At 41.6% G+C, this 13737-nt stretch overlaps 1 protein-coding gene across 2 annotated transcripts in view; it reads left to right on the forward strand.

Annotated features, from left to right (window-relative positions):
- TMEFF1 (transmembrane protein with EGF like and two follistatin like domains 1) overlaps window positions 1–13737 on the forward strand; it is a 266232-nt gene that overhangs the window by 182551 nt on the left and 69944 nt on the right. The window contains exon 5 of one of the 2 annotated variants that reach the window (XM_088476339.1): window positions 1573–1669. In XM_088476339.1, coding sequence (XP_088332465.1) covers window positions 1573–1669 — 97 coding nt within the window. Of the gene's footprint in view, window positions 1–1569; window positions 1670–13737 lie in introns of both variants that reach the window. The other variant, XM_088476338.1, reaches the window with a different exon arrangement.

Here is a 13737-nt window from a genome sequence, read left to right on the forward strand (position 1 = left end):
CCATTGACACCCTCTTATCTTTTTTAACTTACCTCATGAGAATGATGGGAAGCTTTCAGTCCCACCCACTCAGTGATTGGCTGCATGTTCTCTCCGGGAACTCTCCCAGAGGTGAAGATTTCAATGTTGGCAAATGTGACACTATTAGAAAAGTATAGGACAAGACTTGACTTGGCCACCTCTGAGTTGGTGCAGAATTTTACATCGTGGGAATGGCCGTACATGACAAGAAATGCCCCTTTCTCTGTCTCAATATAATAATTTCACTATGCAAAATAAAAAATTAGGGTTATTTTTATCTCTTTGCACAATGAGGCACACTATCATACTTCTCTTGGAATGTCTCCAGTCTGACCAACTCCTCCTGTCTGCCAGTGGAAACTTACTACTTTGCAAATGTGACCATCTTGCTCCACAAATGTATCTGTCTATGTGCACTGATTTAAACCAATGTGAAAAGAGGGTAAATATCTGTAGTTGACCTACAGAGAACTGCTCAGCTCAACATCAGCCACAGTGACCCATATTGCATTACATAAGAATAAAATACGTAGGAAGTAGCCCACAAGTCCTTGATTCTTATAAAATTTTCATAGTAAGTTCCAGAAATCAAAATCTCATTAGAACATGCACTCACCCTTATGTGCTGTACTTTACTAACAATTGTGGAAATGGTAATAACAGTGGTGGGACAGGTTCCTTTTGCACCCAGAATGAACTTGGCAACATTCCCTCTACACCTGGCTGCAGCTGTCACTGGTCTACACTTTATACTCCTCATTACACAAAGCAGTGACGGCACACACTAGTTCACAAATGACCCCCATACGTTTGTCAGCACAGTGACACTACCAATATACAAGTACAGTCACGCTGTGCAAGGCCATTTTGGTGCCCATTAAGCAGAGAAGAACTCATTCCCTGGTTGATAAAAGGCAGAGCTCATTTTAGGGTGAAATGTATAAATTACAAGCCCATTTATTAGTGAAGAGTGTAAAATTTATAGCACATTCTTTGGTGGCAATTCATCAATGAGTTGTCCATTCTCTGTTTGCTAGTAAACATTACAAACACAATTATTTAGTGTTTGATACAGACCAGATTTTCTGCTGCCTAATATAGAAAACAATCCCTATTCTCTGGCAGCTATGGTACAATATAGATTCTGATGGCTACTGGACAGTAGAGAGCTAGTGCCCAATTCCCTAGTGTCTAGTACTGTAGTTCTGCACTTGTTGACTCGCACAGCCTGTGCATGGCCAACTCCACAATATGTGCAGCTACAGTAAAAGTGGTCTTAGTTTAGGCAGTGTTGTGTTTTTCTCTCCCCGGTGTAACATTGCTGCTAGCCTCTTCTTTTGAACTATTATTTCTGTGAACATGGAAGAGTCATGTACAGTGTATATTGTTTTCATTTGTAATATAATGTCATTTAAATTACAGAATTATTTTCTCTTTTGACTCATCTTGTCTATTGCTTTGTCTCAATGAGTTGCAAAGACACTTGCTTAAAAGTGACACCTAATGTTTTTTCCTATTATTTCTTTCATCCAAGTTTTTGTGTCTTAGCAGAATATGAAGGATCTGGGACCGAAGTTCATAGGAAACACCCCAAATGTGGAGCTTGCAAATATGGCGCAGAGTGTGATGAAGATGCAGAAGATGTAGGGTAAGCAGTAGTGATGGAAATTAAGTGTAATTATGTAGCATCTGACAGTATACAGAGTTTAGTACATTCATTTACAAAATATGCTAAGCTAATTATTTTATTGTGCAAGCTATTGTTCTATGTCACTATCCATTTCAGATACAATGGTGACAGCCTACAATGTTCTCTAATAGATTTAAGGAAAACAAAATTATTTATATACTAATAAGTAGCAATATGGCTGGTTACCTGTCACCACTTATCATCATGGCTAAAGAAAACCTTCTATCATCACTATTTACCAATACAATATGTCTTTTATAGTTAACTCTTATCACCTCTCCACCAGACCTGAGAGCCTGTGCAAGACTCAGTATATCCACATCACACATGCTCAGTGGACTGGAGGCCCAGACATGAGCTTTCAATTTCTTCTTTCCATAAAAATCTAAAAAAAATCTAGAATAGAAAAAAATAACATGTAAAAAATAATAATTTTAATAAATTTCAAATGGGAAAAAAATTCCTGAAATGGCAACAGCACTAAGAGGATTGTGACTGGTTGTCTTTAGTACATGAGGAAAAGCTTCTCCCTTTATTAAATAAATATGGATATTTGGGTTCAAAAATGTAATATGCTTCCAAATGTTTGGGGATAATGTACACTTAAGGATCAATCTGATTTCATGAAAATCTCTATCTAAACATGTAAACCTAAAAAATAAAAAACAGTTGTGGCCCCAAAGCAGGGGCCCTTATTATTTTGCTAAGCAGAGGATGAGAGGGTAAAAATATATAATTGTTAAATTTTATTTAATAAGAATGTCATAGATGCGAGCATATTTTATTTGTCCAGTAATATACGGTACATTAAACATGACTGTGTTGCAATGCTGTGTTGCAACACTGCAATGCTGAAAATATGAAAGGTACTTAAGAGCAAAGATAGGTTCAAGGAATACATAAATAAATATGCGTATATATAGGAAATACACAATGTCCTTTTGCTATTCCCAAATGTGTTTGTGGATATCTAACAGTGAAAAAAACACTTTGAAAAATCCATAATTATGGTCAGTGTGACATAGAAATCCACCATTCTCCATTACATAACCACATCTCTATTGTGTCTGTGTAAAGGAGCAACTGCTATTAGGTAAGCCTGTAGCAGCTTCTCAGTAAAAGCTCTTATTCAGAATAAAGACTGTAGATTAACTACTGTGGAGACTAAGGGTCATATTTATCACAATCTGCGTCTTAGATGCTTATTGGCTATGATAAATTCGGCCACTATCGCAATGCGATATTTGAATACATCACAGGGATGTATAAAAAATCGCATGCAGGGACAAAGTTTGCGTTAAAGCTCTGTCCCTGCGAATCCACTTCACACACTTTTCACTGTATTTTTTTGAAAAAAATACAGTGAGAATGTGTCCGCGCATGCGCTGCCGGTTCACCAACCCCCCCTCCGTGACCGCAATCACCTCCACTCGCAAACACACCCCACACCACAACCCCCCCCTCGTGACCGCAAACCACCCCACACCCGCAAGAAAATGTAATATCTTACTCTCCTTGACGTGCAGTTCTAGGTTTGTGGTATCTATGGGGTCTTGACTACGTGGGTAAGACAGAAAGGCAGTTTAAGGAGCACTTGTCTTGTTTGGGTTTGTGGGTATATAAGGTGAGCACTGTTGATTTGTAACTTTGTGTGTCCATACGAAGGGGATTCGTTCCCCGAAACATTGCAATAAACTGCGCTATTTTTCAGCCTCTGAGTTTGTATATATACTGCGGGTAAAATAAGTATTGAACACATCAACATTTTTCTTAGTAAATATATTTGTAATGGGGCTATTGTAATGAAATGTTCCCCAAATGTCAGCAACAACCCATGTAATCCACACATGCAAAGAAATCAAACCATCAATGAAGTTATGTGTAATAATGTGAAATGACACAGGGAAAAAGTATTGAACACGCTTACTGAAAATTATTTATTACTTCGTACAAAAGCCTTTGTTAGTAGTGACAGCTTCAAGACGCCTCCTGTATGGACAAACTAGCCGCATGCATTGCTCAGGTGCGATTTTGGCCCATTCTTCCACACAGTCTTCAAATCCTGAAGGTTCCATGGGCCTCTTCTATGAGCTCTGATCTTTAGTTATTTCCATAGATTTTCAATTGGATTCAAGTCAGGTGATTGGCTGGACCATTCTAGCAGAGAGAGATAGAGAGAGTGTCCTTGGCTGTGTGTTTGGGATTATTGTCTTGCTGAAATGTCCACCCTCGTTTCATCTTCAGCATCCTGGTAGGTGGCAGCAGATTTTTATCAAGAATGTCTCTGTACATTTTTCCATTCATCCTTCCTTCAAGTTCATGAAGTTTGCCAGTACCATATGCTGAAAAACAGCCTCACACCATGATGTTCCCACCTCCAAACTTCACTGTTGGTATGGTGTTTTTGGGGTGATGTGCAGTGCCATTTCTCTTCCAAACATGGTGTGTATTATGGCATCCAAAGAGTTAAAATTTGGTCTCATCTGACCAGACTATATTCCCCCATGATTTCACAGGCTTCTCCAAAATTTGTGCAGCAAACTTTAAACAAGTTTCAACATGCTTTTTCTTCAGCAATGGAGTCTTGTGTGGTGAACGTGCATACAGGCCATGGTGGTTGAGTGCATTACTTATTGTTTTCTTTGAAACAATTGTACCTGCTAATTCCAGGTCTTTCTGAAGCTCTCCACAAGTGGTCCTTGGCTCTTGGAAAACTCTTTTGATAATTATTTTCACTCCTCTGTCAGAAATCTTGAGAGGAGCACCTGGTCATGGCCGGTTTATGGTGAAATGATGTTCTTTCCACTTCTGGATTATGGCTCCAATAGTGCTCACTAGAACATTCAGAAGTTTAGAAATCCTTCTGTAACCAATGCCATCAGTATATTTTGTAACAATAAGGTTGTGAAGGTCTTGAGAGAGCTTTTACCCATCATGGGATGTTTCTTGTGTGACACCTTGGTAATGAGACTCAGTTGGGACTGAACCAGCTTATATTAATTTGCACGGACAAGGGGCAGGATTGCTTTCTAATTACTGATAGATTTCAGCTGGTGTCTTGGCCTTGCCTTTTTGCACCTACCTTTCTTCATGTGTTCAATACTTTTTCCCTGTGTAATGTATGGGCCCTAAGTGTAGCCCATACATTAGCACCAGGATCCGAATAGGGGCTGGCTGGCTGGCAACTTTTTGCCTGGGGGGCAAAAGCAATCAAATTGCCCTGGCTTTTCTACCAGCGCACAGCAACGGTAAAATGGACATGGCAAAAAAAACTGCAGGCGTGATTTATCTAATGGGGATGCGGTTTAAATGTGTAATGAAACATATGAAAAATAATAATGTCTACGAACTATAATCAAATACATCACCTACCAGCCCTGTCTGGTCTGACGCAGTATACAATAACCACCTCAAAGCACCTCCCCGCCCCTCCAATGTCCACCTCACACAGCATCTCCCTTCAATGTTCACCTCACAGCAATACATACTGCCCTGTCACATATGGTCTCACAAAGCCTGGCTGCCTGCACCTACCTTATACATAATTATCACTCTGTCCACATTTTCTGCTGCTAGTTGTTAGAATGAACATTACTTGCAGTGCACAAAGCATAATTGCCTACTTTTGAAAAAGCATTTCAGGGAGATTGTTAAAGCAGCACCTAGGAGCATGGCGGTAAAGTAGATGTGTACTGCTACACCTGAGAGGTGTGTCATAATACTGACTCACATACAAATGAAAACGAGCCCAAAAGCATTTAGTAAGACCTACTTATTGATGAAAACACAGTGATACAGAAAATACATGTAGCCATAGGGATCATTGTGCCTTATAGCCAATGCAGGGAAATGTTACTAATAATCCCATTTGAATGTACATATATCTCTGTTATTCTTTTATATAATAGCTCTATAATGGGGATAAGGTGCAATCAGGGAGATTGCACCTTACTGTTGAGACTATTGAGGGAGTCAGGGAGATTGCTACTATTTCAGGGAGTTTCCCTGACAATCAGGAAGAGTTGGCAAGTATGGCACAAAGGCAGAACCACAGTAAGTTACTGAGTTTGTTATATCTGAGAAATCAGCCTATATAATGGTCTACAGGGCATTCCTCAGAAGAGGACATGTATGTAACTGAGTACAGTGCTGCAAAGAGTCACAGCCCACCAGTTACTGGTCACCGAATCTGGAGTATGGTAATGTGCCCAGTGCTGCTCACTACTATGGTGTGTCCAGTGCTGCCCAGTACTATGGATGCCCAGTGCTGAATCTTACCTGCTGCCAGTGTGCCTCTTTACTCCCCATGGGCTGCTCAGAACTGGTGGCAGCAAATACTACTGGTAGCCAGGTCTAAAGTCCACTGTGCGCAGCAGTTGCTGACAGTAAACCCAGCAGGAGGAAACCCTTGCATTCAGAAGGCATGGGCAACAGTAATCTTGACAGACTTCCCCGGTAAGTGCTGCCCTCATCTTCTGCCCCTTGAGTTCACGGAAAAGAAACCTGGCCTCCACTGATCGAAGGCAGCCATCTTTTTGTAGCCTGCTATAGGGGCAGCCCCTCCTGCTCAGCTGGATCTCTCCAGGCGGCCCTGGATCACTAAAATTATACTACCTCAGGAGGCAGATGGCACCATGCCGCTCAGCCCTGACCGCCCCTGGATCCGATAATAAGGTCCACAGCTCCCCTCAATATAAGAATCCTGAGGTCCCACAGGTAGCAAATCTGTCAAAACAAAGAGGGGGTCCAGTCCATAGTGCATAAAAGTTTTATTTAACAGACAATGTACTAAAAACAACTGTCTCCAGGTTCAACTCATACCAAATATTAAAATAATAAGTGCATAGCATCACATCCACTCTGGATCTCTCCGTCACCCTTTTTGGAATCTCTGCGCCTCACAACAGCAGCACCTTTATTTTCAGTGTTTGCTTCTAAAGATGTAAATACTACAGCCACGTCTTGTAGGTATGAAAGCTATTCAAGGTTGTAGGCTAAAGTGGCTTGTATATCAATGCCGCCAGTCTAGAGCACCCCAGATTCGAAAAATGTAACAAACTCTCATGCAGTATGGGACATACTCTGATATTTTATTAAGGCTCTCCAAGAGATCCCAGAGAGCAGGTGCAGGAGGAGGTGCAGTACTGTACATTGTATAATTGTGGGTCTGGTAATATTGTTGCTGCAACACCATCTGGTCCCCTCTGTCACAGGGTCTCCTCCCTCCTAGGGGTATATTTACTAAAGTGAGAGTTTTTAGAAGTGAAGATGTTGCCCATAGCGACCAATCAGATTCTAGCTATTATCTCCTTAAAGGTGTTAGTTAAATGCTAAGTAGATTCTGATTGGTTGCTATGGGCAACATCTCCACTTCTAAAAACTCTCACTTTAGTAAATATACCCCATACACTTCTGCTATTGTGCAGCCCAAAATAGTCAGAGGTCAGCCTGTGGGAAAAGCTAGTTGTTCAAGCCTGGTAACTTTAAGTGGGTGCAAACAGGGGTGAGTACTGTGATGGTTTCAGTGCCTGGATCTCATAAGTTCACAAGTCAGACAGGGGGCTGTATTTAAAATTACTATATAACCACTGAATACAGATCAAACTTTACATCTGTGGTTCTTTCAATGCTAACAACAGGGACCCCGGACTGGGCTGACTAGCGGTCAGGAGTGAATGCTGTGGCCGGTCAAAGGGTGCCCCGGCTGCAGCATTACACCCCCACTAGAGTCCGGTGCTATCTTTGGAAAATGCAGGGGACCTCTACTCATTTTGCCCCCGGTATTTCCAAAAATAGTACTGGATCACTGAGCTTGGCGCTGGTTAATGAAAATACAGGGGGGGGCCCTACCTCTTTTTTCCTCGTATTTTCACAGCCCGGACCGGGACTGCTGGTGCATTTAGGGGGGGACCCCACATTGTTTTTTTTCTTTTTTATTTACACTTTTAATAGGTTTAGTCACACAGAAGCATGTACAGTTGTTTCTGTGGAACTGGCACCTGCTCATGCTAAAATCACCAGCTTGAAGCAGGTCTATTATTTTGGGGATTTCATGTTCGATTTTGAGTTTGATTTGTGTTTGATTTGCAAATTGAATTTTAGTAATCTGGGGATTCAATTTTCCTCTATGGGAAACCATCAATGTTTTGCCAATATTTGATTTTGAGGGGGATTTGACTGGGATTCAGTTTTATGTTCGATTTTACATTCAATTTTGCCTTTAGTAAATCTCCAAAGGCAAACTCGAATACAAATCGAATGGAAAATCACTAAAAATGTAATTTTGATAAATATACCCCCAGATCTTATTTGCCATAATGCTACATTTTATTGAACAATATCAAGTCAGATGATGCCCAACCAACAACAAAATCCTGCCCTTTTCAATTTTCTTCAGACATCATGCCTAGAGCACAGCAGCGCCACAATAAAAATTTGCAAAGGTTGATATTATAGACTATTACAGTTTCCCATTTGTAGGAATTTGGTATCACAAAAAGTACTGATAAATTCTATAGAGGAGAAATACAATTTTACTAGTCATAGCAGTGACACTACATGATCTGCACTCCCCAGCTACAATTTATATTATCACCGAGTATTAACAGTCAAATACGCATGCCAGCGTTAATCTGATGAGGAATGCCAGCTGTCACTAGCTCGAATCAAAGACCTAAATTGTTCTAACTGAAATAAAGGCTACAAGATATCATATTTACAGTCTACACATAGATTGCTTTGGATGCTGTGTCTAGCAGTTCTGTGAAGTCGTGATCGTCAGTAATAATGTTGAGCAATAATGAGCGTTTTCACTTGAATTGGTGGCTTCATACAGGGTGAAGACATAAGGGGCTTTCAAATCATCCCCCCACTGCAGTGAGAGTAATCGAATCGGGGCCACATTGTGCGTGAAAATGAGACAACCACTCTACAACAAATCTGTCAATATTTCATGTAGTAATATCTTTATATGTAGCACATGTTATACATGTTATACTGAGAAAAATAATCTTTCAAACATAGGTGTGTAAAATGCATCTAATTGGCAGAAAATGTAACAAAATAACAGCTGCACTCATTTATCTCATTGCAGCATGGTCTGAAGCGCAACAAATGACTGAATATGCCTGCAGGTTTTTATGCTTCTTTCCTGCTGCCTGAAATTCCTATTGTCAAATAAAATAAAAATATATAATAATCAGTTTCTGAGATGTCATAAAGGAAATAGTGAGTATCCAGTAGTCACGCACATAGACACACACGGAAACAAGAACCTTCAGCTGAGACCTAACATAACCCCACAGTGTGCTTAGGCCAGTTATTTTATCTTCTTCTGTCTTCAGTTCCAAAAGTAGATGTAGAATTATTCAGGGAAGGTTTTAGTGTGTGTGGGGTAAGTCAAGGATAAAAGTCAGCAATATAAAAGTGAATTACTATCTTGGCATTTTCTAGCAAGTTTTGGCTACATCTGCAATATGTTTTTAATTTAATACAAGTTGACATTACTTCTTAACACGTTTAAATAAGATTTTTTTAGCTCATATCTCCGACTATACACTGAAGTGGCAAAATTCTTGGGATAGATTCCTAATATCATGTAGACCCCCTCTAGACTGGTGAAGTGCAGCAACTCGATGTGGCATCGATTCCATAAGTGGACGAAAGACCTCTGGAGAGATGTTGACCCATGCCATCTGGATAGCTTCCCACAGCTCTGATATTTTTAGGTGCAGGATCTTTGGTGCAAATGGACCTCTCCACAATGTCCCAGAAATGCTCAATTGTGTTCTCGTCGTAACTTTCCAGAATGCTCCTCGAACCAATTCTTGACAACATGGGACTGATGACACTGTGCATTATCCTGCTGGAATATTCCATCATTGTGGGGGTACATGAAGTCCATGAAGGGCTGCAAATGGTCATCAAGTAATGTATCATAACGGTTACCGGTCAATGATGTGTTCAGGCGTACATCACCAGGCTGCATGGCGCATCACCCAAACCCTACCATCAGCACAAAACAACTGGAACTGTGACTTATCAGCCCACCCTACACCTTGCCAGTCCTCCAGGGTCCAAATTAGCGACATCACAAACCTAGGTGAGATGCTGTATCCAGTGCTGTAGTGTTAACAGGGGCACTCTGGTTTCATATCCCATGGAAGCTAACGAACGCTGCACTGACCTGCTGGATATGCGTCTGGTGCCTTCTGCATTGAATGTGATTTGAGCCAGTGTCTCTTGTTTGTTACCACGGACAATTCTGGCCAGATGCCACTGGTCTCGATCATTAAGCACCTGAGGTCGGCCACTGCTCTGTCCATGGTGGGTTATAATGCCTTCTATGAGGTATTCCCGGTACACATGTGACACCGTAGATCGAGGAATGTTGAATGTCCGCACAACATTGGAAATGAATGTCCCATCCATCGGGCACCCACTATCATGCCCTATTCGAAAATCATAAATTCAAGTGAAAAATTAGGGAAGGGAGGAAAGGAAAAGGAACCACTGCACTAGTTAAGGTAATACCCCAATATCATATATTCCAATTCACTGTATATCAATAGATGAGGGTGCTGCCCAGGACAATGAGCATATACAAATACAAATTTCCAAAGAAGGAGAGAGAATGTCCTGCTCCGGCACACAACAAGTATGATATGTATATAAAATATAACTTTTATTAGTGTATTAATTAAAAAGCCTGTCAAGTGAAATATTAAAACATTTATTCCAAAATAACAAAAAATTTATAAAAATATTTAAAATACACACTGAGGGCCTGATTCAGAGCCAGACGCTCTGACCAGAGCGCTCGCTCTGAATCAGGGCGCTCCTACCTAAAAATGGAGCGGCCTCCTGACCGCTCACATAGCTGTGTGTGACCACCCACAGCTTATGCAAGCAGCCAAAAAGATGGTCGCGATGGTCAAGACCATCGCAACCATCGGGCTTGCGACGAGACCCTGCGGTAGGGTCTCGCTGCTGCAAGCCCAGGAGTGCTTTTGGCTCTATCAGAGCCAAAATCACTCCCACAGACATCACTAGTGATGTCAGTGGGGCCGGCTCCAGACGGAAGGCGTTCCCATGGGAACGCTTCCGTCTGGCAGCCATGCCCCCGGCACGCCCACCAAAGGGGGCGTGCTGTCAATCAACATAGACAGCACGCCCCCTTTGGTGTGAGACCTGGAGCGACGGCTTCCCCGTCGCTCCCCGGGTCTCGCGCATGCGCACGACGGAGCTCCCTCCGTCATGCGCATGCGCACTGGGGCACCATCGACCCGCTTGCGAGTGCTCAGCGCTCCCGAGCGGGTCTGAATCAGGCCCTGAGTCACTATTGGTTGCTGTTTAATGAACGTAAGTATATTAATAAGGTCTAAGTAGCCTTCATTTAGTTTATGTAATTCTTTCAAATCTTCCTCTCAATATTTAGTGATACTACACTACATACATATAGAACAGAGTCATACTCTAATAATCGCTGTTGATAATAATTTGAATATATGTAAGGAAATTTATCACATACTGCACTTCCAACAATGATCAGCATAAGGATGTCTCATTAATTTTACATTGCTAACATACTCACTATACATACTGAACTTTCTTAGGTTAATTCTTAACAATAAGAGACAAATTAATGTCTTGTGGATATTTATGAATATGAGATTCACCTATGTATCTATTTATTAGAGTATGACTCTGTTCTATATGTATGTAGTGTAGTATCACTAAATATTGAGAGGAAGATTTGAAAGAATTACATAAACTAAATGAAGGCTACTTAGACCTTCTTAATATACTTACGTTCATTAAACAGCAACCAATAGTGACTCAGTGTGTATTTTAAATATTTTTATAAATTTTTTGTTATTTTGAAATAAATGTTTTAATATTTTACTTGACAGGCTTTTTAATTAATACACTAATAAAAGCATGTGGTGGGCACTTTGAAGTGAATGGAATGGTAGGAACCCAGAAAATAGTGTGCGTGTGCACCTACCTAGTGTGTGTGTAACTACTGTACCTAACAATCCTTATATTGGCAGCCTGCAAATAGGTGTTTGACCAACAAATTTCAGCGTATTGTGTCCGGAGCTCAATGTTGCGACTCAGCACATTTGGCGCTACATCGCCTAGTATTCTACCCAGTGCTGCAGCTCCACACATTTGGACGCCTTACAGTAGGCCCTATGTCTGATGATTTACTATTGCATATTGCAGCACTGCAACCCAGGACTGAACTTTCCTAGTGCTGCAGAGTAAAACAAAGTACAGCTAACTCCATAACGCCATTTTTAAGACTGGGAGAAACTAGACACCGGCCCTGCACCCATCTCCACGTTGCTCCCAAAATGTTTGAGCTTCGGAATTTAAAAGTACACTGCTCAGTGACCAGTAGTCTGCCAATATATTTTTTGGAGTGATCACTATGGGGCATATTTAATTAAGTTGCAAAAGCTGCCTTAAAGGATCCCAGGTTATTCGGTGAGTTAACTAACAAAGGCAGATTCTGCCCACAGCCTATGGGCGTGCCAGCAGAATCTGCCCACTTTAATAGCTGGAAACGTGCTATAACAAATTAGGTACATGAATAAACAAATGAAATACTGAATATAGGATACAAATGGAAGGCTTGTGTTTTGCAAGAAACCTAGAGGGCCTGATTCAGTAAGGATCACTATTGCGTACACAGCTGCGAATTTGCACAGAACGCAGCTGCGGATGTATTCATTGTATTTATGATACATTTTACATGTATATTTGTAAATTGTATTTAATTTGTTACATGTTTTATGTAGTATTTAGTGGTTCTGTAGGGGAACTGTAGAAAATATCCACCAACGTTGGAGGGACGGGGCATTACTGGTGAAGTGACCATGTCACTTGCCACATGCTGTGGATACTAGCTTGCAGCACTAAGGGCCTCATTCAGAGCCGGTCGCAGGATGCAAGCAGTCGCTCAGAAACTGGGCGGCCGCTTGCATCCTGACCGCCCGCCTCTGTTGCGGTCGTTAGGCTGTGGGTTAACATCCACAGCTCTAACGACCGCTCCGGTGATGGTCGCGATGGTCTCACGGGGCTTACGACGAGACCCTAGGGTAGGGTCTCCCTTGTCGTAAGCCCCGGAGAGCTTCTGGCTCTGTCTGAGCCGGAAGCTCTCCACTGACATCACTAGTGATGTCAGTGGGGCCTCCCCCAAACGGTAGTCGTTCCCATGGGAACGCCTCCGTTTGGGCTGCCACCCCCCGGCCCGCCTTCCAAACGGGGCGAGCTGTCAATCAACATCGGCGCCGTCGTACGCATGCTCTGTGGGGTGCCATCTACCCGGTCCGAGCGCATCGGCGCTAACGACCGGGTCTGAATGACCCCCTAAATCTTTGTAAATGTCCATTTTTATGTTAAGAATTGCAGTTATATAGTCTGAAGGTGTCACTGTTGTTATTTTTTTAGCCAGAGATATTTGCTGTTAAATACATGTTCCACTTTCAGCACAATTCTCCCTAGGTGCAGATCTTTTTATAATGCTCAATTCCTGTGTGTGTGTGTATATATATATATATATATATATATATATATATATATATACACACACATATATACCCCTAAAATGATTCATCCTGTTAGATATATGAATCATATTATCCGCAGGGTTTGGGTCTAAAATGTTGCAATCTAGTTGTTTGCTACATTTCATGCCTCTGATATAAATAACACTGGTTGCCAATCACAGATTGCTACAGCTGAGAGAAACTGTGGCAAATTTCATGCCAATTGGTGTTTTGCAGTGCATCAGGCCATGCAGTGGAGGTGTGAGGTTGTAGCAATCTTCCTGTCCGTGGTTTTGCTTCACTATTCTGCATGTAAAGTATAATAATTAAATACTAAATTGGCAGCAAGCTTCCCTGTCAAAACCGTAACTGCCTTAGTGCTATACAGTCTAGACTGGCTTCCACAGGAGCTTGAGAGTCCCCCTGCTATAGTGAGAGCCAGTCCCATGCCAGCCCCATGCTGGGCAGCAT

This window comes from Taudactylus pleione, unplaced genomic scaffold (assembly GCF_031769625.1).
Source record: "Taudactylus pleione unplaced genomic scaffold, aTauple2 ptg000186l, whole genome shotgun sequence".
NCBI classification, from domain to species: domain Eukaryota; kingdom Metazoa; phylum Chordata; class Amphibia; order Anura; family Myobatrachidae; genus Taudactylus; species Taudactylus pleione.